Genomic DNA, 13622 nt, shown 5'->3' with positions numbered 1-13622 from the left:
TGTGGGTGGATTGATGTCCCCACCCCTTTCTGGAAGTTGGACCTGATTCTTAACCTAGCAGAAACCAAAGTTAGTTTTTCTACTGCCTTCGTGACGGATGAATCAATTTTGACCTTGCAGAGCCTTTGAGTTTTAACCCCTTCAGCTTCGTTTCCTCGAAACTCCGTGAGGTTGTTTATGCCCAGGTGTCTTTCGGGGAGAGGAGGTGGGGGTTTATATTTTAAGCCTTACCTGTGTGTCAGCGTTTCATCATCTCAGCTTCTGAAACAGACTGCTTTAGGATTGTGTTTCTTCTTTTCCCCCTGAAGTACATCTTTTAGAGGGCATTTTGTTGTTGTTGTTGTTATCGGTGTTGTTGTTTGTCTTGGTGAGGTAAATGCCCTCACTCTGTTTCTAGGAAGTTCTTACTGTCATCTCTGTCTTGAGAGTCTTTCCCTGTTTGTTTGTTTGTTTATCTGCTTCCAGAGACTTAGAGTTTGGAGCCTCGCTCTTGCTCGACAAGGACTCTACCACCGAGCTCTCCTCCACCCCCAAACTCTCCACCCCCAAACTCTCCACCCCCAAACTCTCATGCGTGCTTTGTTGTTGTTGCTTTGCTTGTTTTATTGTTGTATTTGTTGTTTCGTGTTTGTGGGTGTTTTGCCTGAGTGTGTGTCTGTTCACCACATGTGCACAGTGTCCTGGGGCTGTAGTTACAGTTGTGAGCTGTCACGTGGGTGCTGGGGATCGAACCCTGCTCCTTCAGAAGAGCAGCCGGTGTTCTTCGTGACTGAGCCGCTACTCCAGTTCTTTTTTTTTTTTTTTTTTTTTTTTCTGGAGCTGGGGACCGAACCCAGGGCCTTGCGCTTGCTAGGCAAGTGCTCTACCAGTGAGCTAAATCCCCAACCCCATATAATGTACACTGTAGCTGTCTTCAGACACACCAGAAGAGGGCATCAGATCCCATTACAGATGGTTGTGAGCCACCATGTGTTTGCTGGGATTTGAACTCAGGACCTCTGGAAGAGCAGTCAGTGCTCTTAACCACTGAGCCATCTCTCCAGCCCGCTACTCCAGTTCTATCCCCAGACTTTCAATTGGTCTTTCCCCTTTCTTGGAGTAAGGCTCTGCTTTCCGACGGACTTAACAATCCGCTTACTTTGATTTGTGTCTTACCCCTCAATGGTTTAATTTCCGCCGCCACAGCTCTGATTTTTAGAAATTCTGTTTATTTGCATGCTGCTTTCGACAGCACCTTTTATTTATTTATTTTTTAAATAATAATTTCAGCCTGGTCATTCGTTGTTGTTTTGTATCGGCCGGATTTCCGGTGTTCCTTGGTGTCCTCTGCCCTCACAGGAGGTTTGCTCTGTGTCGTCTGTCTCCTTGCTTGTGGCTGTGCTAATGCATACTAGGTTAGAGCATTCACACCGAGTTGCCTGCCCAGCCCTCTGGTGTCTTGTGAGGCTGGTTACGGCTTCCCGCTTTAGCCTGTTCCACCTCTGCACATTATGTGATACCCGTGAGGGTTGGCGTCACTCCGGTCCCCTGCCCCTGCGGTGAAATGCAGAAAGACCTGTGGTGGCTGTGGAGTTGGAATGAGAGTGAGTCCTGTAGGCTCATATACGTGAGTGTTTGGGTCCCAGTTGCTGGAGCTCCACCATGCTTTCCTGCCGTGATGATCTGGGCTCACTCTCTGAAGCCGTAAGCAAGCCCCAGTCAAACACCTTTCTTCTATACATTCCCTAGGTCATGGTGTCTCTTCACAGCAATAGAGCAGTGACTAGGGCAAAAGGTTTCTCTGTCATTTCTTGGATGGAACCCTTCACACCCCTAAAGCCAGCCCCGTGATCATAATCTGAGGGAAGAGACTCGCCTTGCTCCCTTCTACTCTCTCCCCATGTTGTCCTGACTCAGAGGGTATTTCTCTTCCATGTGGCTTCAGGGCTGCGAGTCCCAGACAGTCTCCGTGTTCAGAGTCTTTGTGAGAAAGCGTTGGTGCGTCAGAGCCCAGTGTGGACAGCGGCCTGAGCATTGACTAGGAGCATTCAGAGCTACTAATTAGTCCGGGGTATCAGGCCTTGTTCTGTGTCTGTGGAATAGCAATCTATGTTTAACCAATCTGCAGGAATCCTGCGGTGCCTGTTCTTGTTGTCCCCCACCTCCCATGCGTGTGTGTGCGTGTGTGTGTGTGTGTGTATGTTGTACTCATGAATTTATGTGGGTGGGCATGGATATAGTTACATGTGTATACATGTATATATGTATGGGAGTGTGGAAGCCCCTTGTTAATGCCAGGAATCTTCTAGATTACCAGTCCTCATGACCTCATGTGTCTGAATTTACCACCTCCTCAGCCCTCACCTCCAAATACCACCCCACTGGCGTTGGGATTGTAGTTTTAACGTAAGGATTGTAGGAAACCAATATTTAGCCCATAACTATTACTGTATCTGTCCAACACATAAAGGCTAAAGAGGTATATGAAATACCACAGCAGGGATGATGAAAACTTCCATTTATTGAGCCAAGACCGTGACAGGTAATCAGAGAATCCTCAGTACGCAGACACGGTCCACGCTAACCTTGTGCGGCCTCACACCAAAGGCGACCATGGTGACCCCTGCTTTCTTCTGCTCTTGTGTGGTAGGGCACAGCCTCTCCAGCGAGCAGGGCAGCAGTGCTGAGACAGCTCCGGAAGAGGGCGAAGGACCGGACTTGGAGTCTTCCGATGAGACAGATCACAGCAGCAAGGTGAGAGATTTTCATTTTCACATCCCATGTCCTGCCGGATCACAGCTGACAAGCCGCCCGGACAGCTGTGTATGCTCAGGCGCCTCTCCGTGGGATACAGTGTGTTTTTACTTCTGAGATGTTACTAAGTAGCTAGATATGAAATCTAAATTACAGTCTCCGTAACAAACCCATGTGGGAGAATATAGGGCAGAAATCACTTGTAATGAATTGAAGGCCTCTTTCTTTAATTTCTGCCACGGCTGGAGCTCCACGTTAATGCCATAATTTCACCCCATTTCCTTCCTCAGTCTTCATTTGTGGAGGATGAAGCATCATCCTAAATGTGCATAATGGAGTCGGCAGTGCCTTCTGCCACTTAGGGGTTCTGTAATGAGCCGCACTTGAGCGATCTGCTCTCAGCTCTTGTTCAAGGTGCACTCTTTTACATTAAAGGGAAAGGAAACGATTTTTATATTAAGCCAATTATACTGTTCTTCAGCTGAATACAGTGAGCAAAAACTTCCTTTTGATGCTTTGGTGTAAACCGGTATGATTGTTGCCCGTGACTCTGTGTGCTTTTTGGCTACTTCGTCGAGTGTGTGTATACAGTAGCCCCTTTGCTCCTCAGTTTCCACGTCCAGAAGACAGGTTTTCAGACAGAGTCACTGTATTAGTTCCTTCTCTGTTGCTGTGATGAGACACTCTGCCCATTATCTTCTTAAGGGGAAGGTGGTTTCATCTCATGCTTCGGGTCATAGTTGATAGACGTTAGGGCGGGAACCTGAAGCAGAAACCACGGAAGAAGACTGCTGTTTGCCCACGGGCTCATGCTTAACTAGTTTGCTTCCTTCCCCGTCTCTCCCTTGGGTTTTCAAGACAGTGTCTTTCTCTTTATTCAGACCTGGCTGGCCTTGAATTCATAGAAATCCCTTTGCCTCTACCTCTTAGAGTGCTAGGATTAAAGGCTATACTGCCATGCTTGACTTACTGGCTTATTTATACAGTCCAGGACAATCTGCCTAGGGATGGTGCCACCCACAGTGGGCTAAACCTTCCCACATCAATTAACAATCAAGACAGTGGCTCACAGACTTGCCCAAAGGTCAGTCCACCTGGGCAGTCCCTTCTCTCCCAGGACTCCAGTCTTGAGTATGGTTAAGAATTAGGACTAATAAGGAAAATCACCTTGTCTGTCACTGTTGATCTCTCCAAATGCCCATTCTGTTCCTTAAGTCCTTAACAAATTAAACAAATAAACAAATATTAGAGGCCAGAGAGGGTATTGGATCTCCTGGAGTTACAGGTTGTTGTGAGCTGTTAAACCTGGGCAGTGGGAGCTAATCTCTCTGGTCCTCTGCTAGTTGGGTTTTTTGGTTGGTTGGTTGGTTGGTTGGTTTTTGGTTTGTCAGTTTGACATAGGTTCAGGTCGTCTGAAAAGTAACCTAAGTTTTAAAAAATGCCGCCATCAGATCAGCCTGTAGGCAAGCATTTATGCCATCTTCTTGGTTAATGATTAAGGCAGGCCCAGCTCACTGGGGCGGGTGCTTCCAGCCCTCTGCCGGTCCTAGATTGTATAGGAAGGCAAGTTGAGGACTCCGTGGGGAATACCAATAAGAAGCTTCCTCCATTTCCTCTGCCTCAGCCCCTGACTTCCCTCAGTGACTCAAACATACCAGACAAATAAACCCTTTCATCTCCAAGTTGCTTTGCATGGTGTTTACCACAGCAGGAAAATCCTGACAAGTGCTTTTCCCCCACTGAGCTCCTGTTAGTACCCTTCCAGAGGTTAAGTTTCTCATTTAAGAGGTTCGAAAGCAGGAATTTCAAATGGTCCTGGCAGATCTTGGCGACTGAGTTCCACTGTCTATTAATAATAAAGTCACACCTGTGTTACCTTTTGCATAAATGGTGCGCCGTCTCATTTAAGCCCATCTTCCCAACACTCCTGGCAGAGATGCCGTCCAACTCTATTTTACAGAAGAGAGAAACATGCAGAAAAAGAGAAAAGTCTTTCTCCAGGCCTTGTGTAATTGATGCCGCCATTTAAATTACCTGCAGCCAGATTGTTTTGCGCTGGCACTGAACGCCAGGCTTCAGGAAAGAGGGAACTAATTTATTAGTAGTGCTAGAGGCCAATTAGATACACAGCCACGAACCATTTAGCCGTTTTCCGAATGCTTAATCTTCTTAAAGTGCCTCTTGATTAAGGTTAAACGCATTGGTCGACTGTGTTGGTGTGCGAGTTCATTTGTTTTGAAGCTGCTAAACCAGGCGGTTGAGCCTCCTCTGAATGCACACATTTACCAAGTGGAGAGACGTGCCTAATCAATAAATAGAAACCCGTTGACATGGCTCGGCAGGTGAAGGAGCCCCTCCCCTAACCTGACTACCTGGTCTCCATTCCTGGGACCGTGTGGCATGTGGAAGAGGCTGTCTGACTCCTCCTGTCCGCTAACCCCCACATGTGCGCCACAGCATGCCCTGCATCCAAATATGCCTGCCCCCAACAGAATAAGGAAATAAATCATTTTTTTCTTCCTTGTTTTGTTTTTAAAAGACGGGGTCTTTTAGCCCTGGCTGACCTGGAGCTCGCCATGTTGATATGACCACACCGACCTCACACTCATAGAGGTCAGCCAGCCATCTGGGATTAAAGGCGTGGGCCACCACAGCCTGCCCTGGTGCCAGTCTTTATCCTGGTGAGACACATGAAGCCGGAGACCCTGAGATTGACTTCTTATGTTTTATTTCATTTTTGCGTTCCTCCCAAATGAGCTGGATGGAGGGGGAAGCCCTTGGTGTTCTCTGTCTTTGAAATGCAGTGTAGCTAGCGGTGCATGGCCTTTGGGGGCTGAGCATGTGGGTAGTCCAGAGCTCTTTCTCTGGAGATGATTCAGGAATGTCACCGCGATGGGTCGGGTTGTCACGAGTCAGAGGAATCTAGTCACCTCTCCCATTGTCACTGCCTCCTTCCTCTGGTAGCTTAGTGGCAGCCTCAGGTCTCCTCACCCGGTGACTGACTTCCCTTTGCAGCTTCTCCTTAAACTCATGCTCGTGGGATGAAATACTGATTAACTGAGGTCAGAGGAGTCCAGCGTCCTGCATTCCAGGTTCCCTGGTGGCTCTGACTTTGTTTTCCAGTTAGAACCGGTCTCTCTGACTTTCCATTACAACCAGTTCCCTTCCCCTTTTCAGGACGTTGTGATCATCTGGGAAGCACCTGCTTTTGTAACTAAGCATTAGTGTAAAAGGCAGCAGGGTGGGTGGGCACGGGTGAAAGACCTCTTTTGTGTGGTGGGGAGCTGCGAAGTTGTCCTAGCTGGGCACTTTTAATACCCCGTGCCATTCGAGATGCTGGCCAATCAGCTGATCCCACTGGCTGCAGGGCAGAGCCTCCCGCATCTGGGGAGGTTCTCTGGGCTTTGTTTTGCCTGCTTTGCTCCTCTCCTCTCTGGAACTTTTGTTATTGAGCCAGGTGAAATCAAAGCATGAGTTCTTACCCAAGATGTAGCCTTTGACTGCTTCCCGGAGCTCGGATGGAAAAGCAGGCGCCGCTCTGGGGCTCCGCCCCGTTGAGATGTGGTCCCAGGTCCGCTCAGGAGAGCCAGCATGGGACACCCTGGTGAGAGTGTCCTCTCTGAGAGCTAGAAAGTGGCTGGGGCTTTCGGAGTATTTTAAGAAACTTCGGCTTCCTTTCTGAACGCACGAGGCACTGGGAGGAATTACCATGAGACTACATCCCTGAGGATGTCTTCACTGTGGAAGATGAAGCGCAAGCCCAGGGTCCAGAACGACAGGGCTGGCGATTCTTTCCACCGCACACTTCATCTGGTGAGCGCCTCACTGTTTCCGTCTGCCCCGTGCGCCGCTTTGGGGGAGACTAATGACGCTTATGCTTGTCCCAAACCTCCGAATTCCATCTCCTTTCCCCTCCGGACACCCTCGTTAACAAAGAACATATATCGCGGTGGGTTTTGTAGCCCGGGGTACAAATCAGTAGTTTGCATGCAGTTGAATTTGTATTGGGTCTTTATATTTATTGGTAGAGGGTAGATTTAGGTAGTAGAGGGCTGTGGCTTTTTAATTTCATTCTTTAATCCTCCTATTGCTGATGTTTGCTTCTTTTGGCTATTGAGATTCTGAACGTATTTTGTGACCGATACGTTACACCTCTGGCTGAGGACTGGGGAAGCTCAAACAGCTTGGGCTGTGCTTTGTCCCTCCGGGTGCTTTGGGTCTTCTTTATGCTGACTCGCAGTGGGCGAGGACAGTTTAACATTAGCTGACCTACTTCAGTAGATCAGCTCCCCGGCAGTAAATGGTAACGCAATGCTCGGGAAAGAAATGCACAGCCAGCTGCCGGCCAGAAACCGCTTAACAAAAGCAACCAAGCCCCTCTGATACCAGTGCTGGCATCCGAGCCTGTCATTTAATGAAACAAACTTTGACGGTCCAGTGCCTAACTGCTGTTCCCTGTTTGAAATTTGTTAGAAGCCACCCCCAAAGCAGGTAAAGAATTAGAGGAACTGTGAATGACTGGAATGCCCTCTAAAATTGTGAAACGCCCTCTAAAATTGTGGATTTTTTTTTTTTTTGCCTCACCATTCCTCCAAAAAAAAAAAAAAAAAACTTAAATAAAGGCTGTGAGATTTGAGGCCACTCTCGCTCCTTTTAAATCTGTGGGAAGTGTTAAATCGGTCAGAGTCAGAACAGTTTCAGAAGTTGCTCCTCTGGAGGCAGCCGGTGCCTTTGGCGGTTGTGTAACAGGAAGACTTAAGCGGCCCGGTGGCTTCAGTGTGTCCCTAGGAGTCTGTCGCCTCCTGTGTTGTTCTTTCTTTTCATCTTGGACAGGGGGGAGGATGTTGTAAACGCCTCACCTCACCTCACGCCTCATGCCAGCCTTGGTAAAGTGGCCCAACTCCTCCTTCGTTGGCTCAGTCTCAGTTTTGGCTGGGAGGAGGCACCTCTGCCCCCTTCAACAGTTTAAACTCTGCAGTGTCTGCACTTTGGTCTCTAGGGTGACTGGTGACAGTCCTCAAGTGGAGAGAGCCCTGCATCCCTGCCGGAAGTACCTGCCTTGCCCTCCTCTTTCCCCTTGAGCCAGGGCTGCTCTCACGCGGAGCTCGCTCGTGGGGTAACTTCCCAGCCTGACCGGGCCTGTGCGTGCCCAGTGCTGGGTGTGTGGGTGACCATAGCCACCCGATAGCCAGTAATGGAGCAGGCAGGTCTTCTTCCTCTCTCCATGCTGCACCATCGAGGATGACACAGGCAGGTTCCATACTGACCTTGTACACTACAAGTTTAGCCACGGGCTGGAGAGGTGGCTCAGCGGTTAAGAGCACCAACTGCTCTTCCAGAGGTCCTGAGTTCAATTCTCAGCACCCACATGGTGGCTCACAACCATCTGTAATGGGATCTGATGCCCTCTTCCGGTGTGTCTGAAGACAGCGACAGAGTACTCACATGCATGAAATAAATAAATCAATAAATCAATCAATCTTTAAAAAAGAAGTTTGGCCACAGTGGAAGTCAGATGTAGGGAACTGAAGATTTAACTGGCCAACAATATGTGAAATCAATAGCTTAGAGATATCCCAATGGAGCTCTGTGTCTCATAGTTGCTTAAAAGGATACTTTGGAGGTAATATTTTAACCAAGCAAAATTCTCAAACCTTATAGCATCCTTTAGATTCTCTCCAAACAGAAACACCCTGCTCATTCTATATATATTTACTTGCACCAGTTTAAAGTCAGTGCTTTAGGGTACACCCAAATTGTGTACCTTGAGTTAGTGAGCAGAATGGTTTGAGGGGACACTGGTCAGCCTCAGGGAACACTCCAAAATGACCCTAACAAGGGAGGGGTGGCTGAGACTGAGCCCTCCAAAGGGAACCCCATGGTGCTTTTGGGTATTCGCACAAGAAAATAAGGAACCGCCTCCCTTCACCTTTAGGGGCGACATCTCGGGACTCCCAGCGGTTGCCAGAAACCGTGGACGGCTGTCAGTACCAATTCCCGTGTGCACTGCGTTTCTTCTTATGCATACATGCAGTTGATGAAGTTCCGCGTCAAATCAGGCACATTGTGAGATGAATGGCAATTGATAAACAGACCGGGTGTGCACAAAACATGTAACACTGTGAGGCCTAAAATATAAGTCACTTTGACAAAGATTTTGCGAGCATGGTGTGATGGTTTGTAGCTGCTTGGGCTGGGGTGTTCCCTGAAAGCGGGAAGACAAAATCAGTGTTTTCCAATTATGATGCAAAACTAAAAGCTGAGAAAATGGCCTCAAAGATAAAGTCAGATCATCACACTTCACATGTGTGTATGTGTATCCAGAAACATCCAGGGAGGCCACTGGGTGTGGACGACCAGAGCAGCAAGACTGAGATGCCACTTCACAGAGACCAAGGCAGCTCCCTGTCCACACCCTGGAAAATGGATGTCTTTGGGTATCATGATACCTCAGAGGAGTCAAAAACTCGGACATCCCATTCCAGACCTTCCGTATTTAACCTAAGCGCCATGACAACAACCCCCCCACCACCCACCACCCCACCCCCGCCGCCCCAGTGTGATGGGTCACGTCTTGCGGGATGCCCTGCTTCTGCTGTATGTCAGCACCTCTTACAATGTTGGCTTTTGTGCAGTTGAGGGATCTGCGTGGGGTGATACACAAAGTCGCCTGGGTAATGGTCTCAGGTCTGAAAGTACAGGAATGGGTACTTTACCAATAATTGGAATTGGGTGATGGGTGTGTTTGTCATGGGAACTGTGAAGGATAGCCAGCTGTGGCTACAGGCGCCGTGGGGCACCCTCATTTGTTAGCTTCCTTGCTGGGTGGCAAACCAGAGCAACCCAGGGGAATTTGTGGTGGGATGGGGGCTGGGCACTCACTCAGCTTTTACCACCTTCTGCACGTGAGATTTTCTCCAGAAGGGCACGGTTTTTATCCCCTGGCAACCAAACTGTAAAATGTTGCCTGTCTTAATTACCATTAGATCATTAAAAGGCGACGTGAGCATCATGTTTAGATGACTATATCTGTTCCCTTGTCTCTGTTTTGATGACAAAGCCCAATTTGACTATTTCAAGGTGACCCCAAGTTAGGGAAGCCATAGCATAGCTAACTGCATTGTTTCTGCACAAAAGGCGTTGGTAAAAAGCAGGTAGTTTTCCCTTCTCAGCAACCTTCCTGAGATAAAGCTCACACGGTGCACGGCACAGCCCGTTTGGGTGAGCTTTCTGTCACCTCCGGGATATTCCATGTCTAAACCCCACTGTTCCCTGGAGCACCTGTGACAGGTGACATGCTCTTTCCGGCAGTTAGCAGAGATAGCAGCAGCCATAAATAAGCCATGACAATTATGAGAGACGTGGAATGCTAGCTCGGGAAGCACAGTCCAGGCTCTGGGCTTTTCTGCCCTGTGCTCCCTGCCCCCCATGAACCATTTTTGGAGGTTCTGAGAACTCTTGTGTTCTCTTTTGCATATGCAAACCACCCTTCGATGTATTTAAGTCCTGCCCTGTGGAATATAGCAGGTCCAAGCTTCCCTGCCTTGTTTGAGGAAAGAATGTTCTTACTAGATGACAAAAGAATAATCCTTTATCCGCACCGTCAACCCCTGGGAAAATACACTTTTGTGTTTAGGGTTGAAATAGACAATGGGGTGGGGGGTACTCAAGAGACTCGAAGGAGGAAGGGAAGGAGGAAGGTATCCAGCCTACACCACTGGTGTGCATTTGACAGATAAACAAGGTTCCTTGCTTCAAAACAATGCCTGGGGCAGTCAGTTCCACCAGACCTTTAATCTCTGCACTCTGGGATCAGACAGGCTCGGATGTCTGTGAGTTCAAGGCCAATTTGGTTTAATGAGCTCTAGGGCAGCCAGGGCTATCTAGTGAGACCTGGTCTTTAAAAACCATTCCAAGCCAATTTCCAGATCCTTCCTGTCCCACTGTAGGTCCTGGTGGTCAGGGGATCCAGGCCTTCAGTGGGGTAAGCCTCTGAGCCCACCTGGTTTCATCGGCTCACGCTTCAGACGGCTGTTAGCATCACTCCGTAGGTTGGACTGGAGTGTCCTAAACTTGGAGTTGAAGGAGGAAATCTTGGGCAGTCACTGCCCCTTCCCCTCCGTCTTGTCCTGAGGTTCCCAATGGCCTGTCTCAGGGTCATTCGCCTTCTGCTTGCTCAAAGGACGGTGGAGAAGCTGCAAACAGCAGAACTCACAAGAACACAGCCCTCTGTCTGCACGTGGGAGTTTTCAGTGGCTACAGATAGACATTGTCTTCCAGCAGGCCACAGAAGTGGGTAGTGTACGAGACAGTCCTGTGACTGAATAGGAAGCCTTGTTCCTTGTGTTGGGCAGTGTTAACCCCGGTGCCTCTGTCTTCTCCTTTGTCAGTTTCTCATGGAGTGGTTCAAAACAGGCTTTGGGCTGGGGCTGTAGCTCCGTGACAAAGCACTTGATTCTGAGACCTGGGTTTCATTCCTGGTAGCACCCCTACATACGTGTGCTCATGTATGCGAGTGCACTGAGATGTGCTTAGGCAGTTCAAATTCCAGGTCCACAGCTTCTTAACCTCTGGTTTCTCAACCTCTCTTCAGCTGGTCAGTGGGAGTTGTATAGCCCTCCTCACACCCTGTGAGTATTAAATACCTCAGGCTAGTGTGCCCGATGAGCAGTGAGCGCTCACTCACTAGCATTCGCTGCTATAGTTATCAGCATTCAAGGAACTTAGGTGTGGAGCAGTTTGGGGAACAAGAGAGGTAACACACGTGACATTTTATTACGATGAAAAATGCCTTGCTGGGGTGCAGGAGCGGGGCAGCAAGGCTCCCTGCTGAGAGGTGACACTGTCTGCTGTACTCCACAGAGCACAGAACAGGTCACAGCGTTTTGCCGGAGTCTGCACGAGATGAGCCCCTCTGACTCGAGCCCGTCCCCTCAGGATGCCACGAGCCCTCAGCTGGCAACCACACGACAGCTATCGGACGCAGATAAACTGCGCAAGGTGATCTGTGAGCTCCTAGAGACCGAACGCACCTATGTGAAGGTACGTCTGCCTCGGGGGTCCCCCAGCCTCCCCAACCTCCAAACCCCTCAACTCCCCAGCCTCAAGGCCTCCCCTGCCTTCTCTTCAGGAAAGAGTGAAGTGGGTCACTGCCCGGGTGTAACCTACACCAAGGTCCAATTGTGGACGCTGAGGTCTTGATTTACTTTACAGGATTAGAATATTGACTAGGATTGGGTGTTGGTTGTTATTTTATGTGTTTATATGATTGATGGTGAATATTAAGTCATCTTTCTGATTATTCTATTTTATAAGCTACTACTACATCTGGATTTAGGGCCCCATGAGATGGCTCAGTGGTATGAGCACTTGCTCTGCAAGCATGAGGACATGAGTTCAAATCCCCGGCACCCACACAGCTGCCCATGTCTGTAGTGTCTCCCAGGGACAGAGAAAGACAGGTCCCAGGAGCTTGCTGGCCTGGCCCTAAACCCAGTGGGCTCCAGGTTCAGTGAGAGGCCCTTTCTCAAGGAAACAGGTGGACACACAACACCTGACAACTTTGTCTGACGTCTCTGGGCACATGCTAGGTACACACACACACACACAGAGACACACACACACACACAAACACACAGACACACACACAGACACACAGACACACATAGACACACACACACACACACCACACACAGACACACACACACAGACACACAGACACACACACACACCACACACAGACACACACACACACACCACACACAGACACACACACACAGACACACAGACACACACACACACACACACACACACACACACACACACACTGAATTTAGTTTCTTTTAAAATGGAGGATTCTAGTTGATGAGAATTTGTAAGAAAACTTTGTAACTGATCATAAAGTTTCTGAGCACTCATGAAGATGATCTGATTTAAGTCTGTTTTTTTTTTTTATAGCATATTGTAAGTCTAGATGGAAGGGTCACATCTGCTTCCTGTGTGTTACTAATTGTTCTGTTCCTTCCCCCGTCGACAGCAGTGCTGATCTGGTTGATTTTTGTTTTTCTAACACAGGGTTTCACCCCGGAGCCCAAACTGGCCCTGAATTAAAAATAATTCTGCTTCAGCCTCCCACATACTAGGATCGCAGACCTACGCTGCCAGGACTGGCCGTCCGCTTTAAACTGCGTATATTTTAGTCTAAACAAGGCTAACTATGATGAGTCTAGCATACTGTGACCCACAGGCCATAGCCAGTCTTGCTGCCTGTTTTTGCAAATAAAGTTTTATTGGGGCACAGTCCTGTCCGTTTTGTATGTAGCTGCTTAGCTGCCCTCAGAGTACAACGTGAGTTTAAGAATTGATTTCAGAAGTGCCATGGGGTCTGCAGAGTCTGTGGTACTTGTAGAAGAAGCCTGCTTCTTCCTGTGGTAATGGGCTTTCATCATGGGCTCCTCAGAATCCAGAACACAGCTTGTCTTTTCATAGATTCCTCAAAGACTTTAGGTATGCTAACAAAGTGTGCTTCCAACTTGTAGGACTTAAACTGCCTCATGGAGAGATACCTGAAGCCCCTTCAGAAGGAGACCTTTCTCACCCAGGATGAGGTATGGTGGGGCTGCCTCGATCTTGTGAGGGGCACACTGCTGTTGAGTTGCTGGTGAAGAATGGGAGATTGGAGCACTTCTACATGGGGCGCATCTTTAATCATTTGGTCATAGCAGGTCAAACGCAGCTTGTTAAATCTTGGTGTACACTTGGAACAAGCGGGACTGCCCCATTCTCTAATAGTAGACTCCTTAGTACTCAGAAATGGTGCAGTCCGGCCCAAATAAAGTTGGTGAGCCCTCGTGTAATGTGGGGTAGATTAAGTTCTTTTTTATTTTCTA

At 48.6% G+C, this 13622-nt stretch overlaps 1 protein-coding gene across 9 annotated transcripts in view; it reads left to right on the top strand.

Annotated features, from left to right (window-relative positions):
- The window catches only part of Tiam1 (TIAM Rac1 associated GEF 1), a 348754-nt gene that overhangs the window by 309003 nt on the left and 26129 nt on the right, over window positions 1–13622 (top strand). For 8 of the 9 annotated variants that reach the window (XM_039088432.2, XM_063270597.1, XM_039088430.2 and 5 more), the window contains 3 exons: window positions 2630–2733; window positions 11596–11775; window positions 13272–13340. In XM_039088432.2, coding sequence (XP_038944360.1) covers window positions 2630–2733; window positions 11596–11775; window positions 13272–13340 — 353 coding nt within the window. Of the gene's footprint in view, window positions 1–2629; window positions 2734–6014; window positions 6547–11595; window positions 11776–13271; window positions 13341–13622 lie in introns of those variants that run through there. The other variant, XM_039088435.2, reaches the window with a different exon arrangement.

The sequence above is a fragment of the Rattus norvegicus genome, chromosome 11, assembly GCF_036323735.1.
Source record: "Rattus norvegicus strain BN/NHsdMcwi chromosome 11, GRCr8, whole genome shotgun sequence".
Taxonomy (NCBI): Eukaryota; Metazoa; Chordata; class Mammalia; order Rodentia; family Muridae; genus Rattus; species Rattus norvegicus.
Note: the sequence above shows the minus strand (reverse complement) of the source record. Positions and strands in the feature narration are given on the sequence as shown.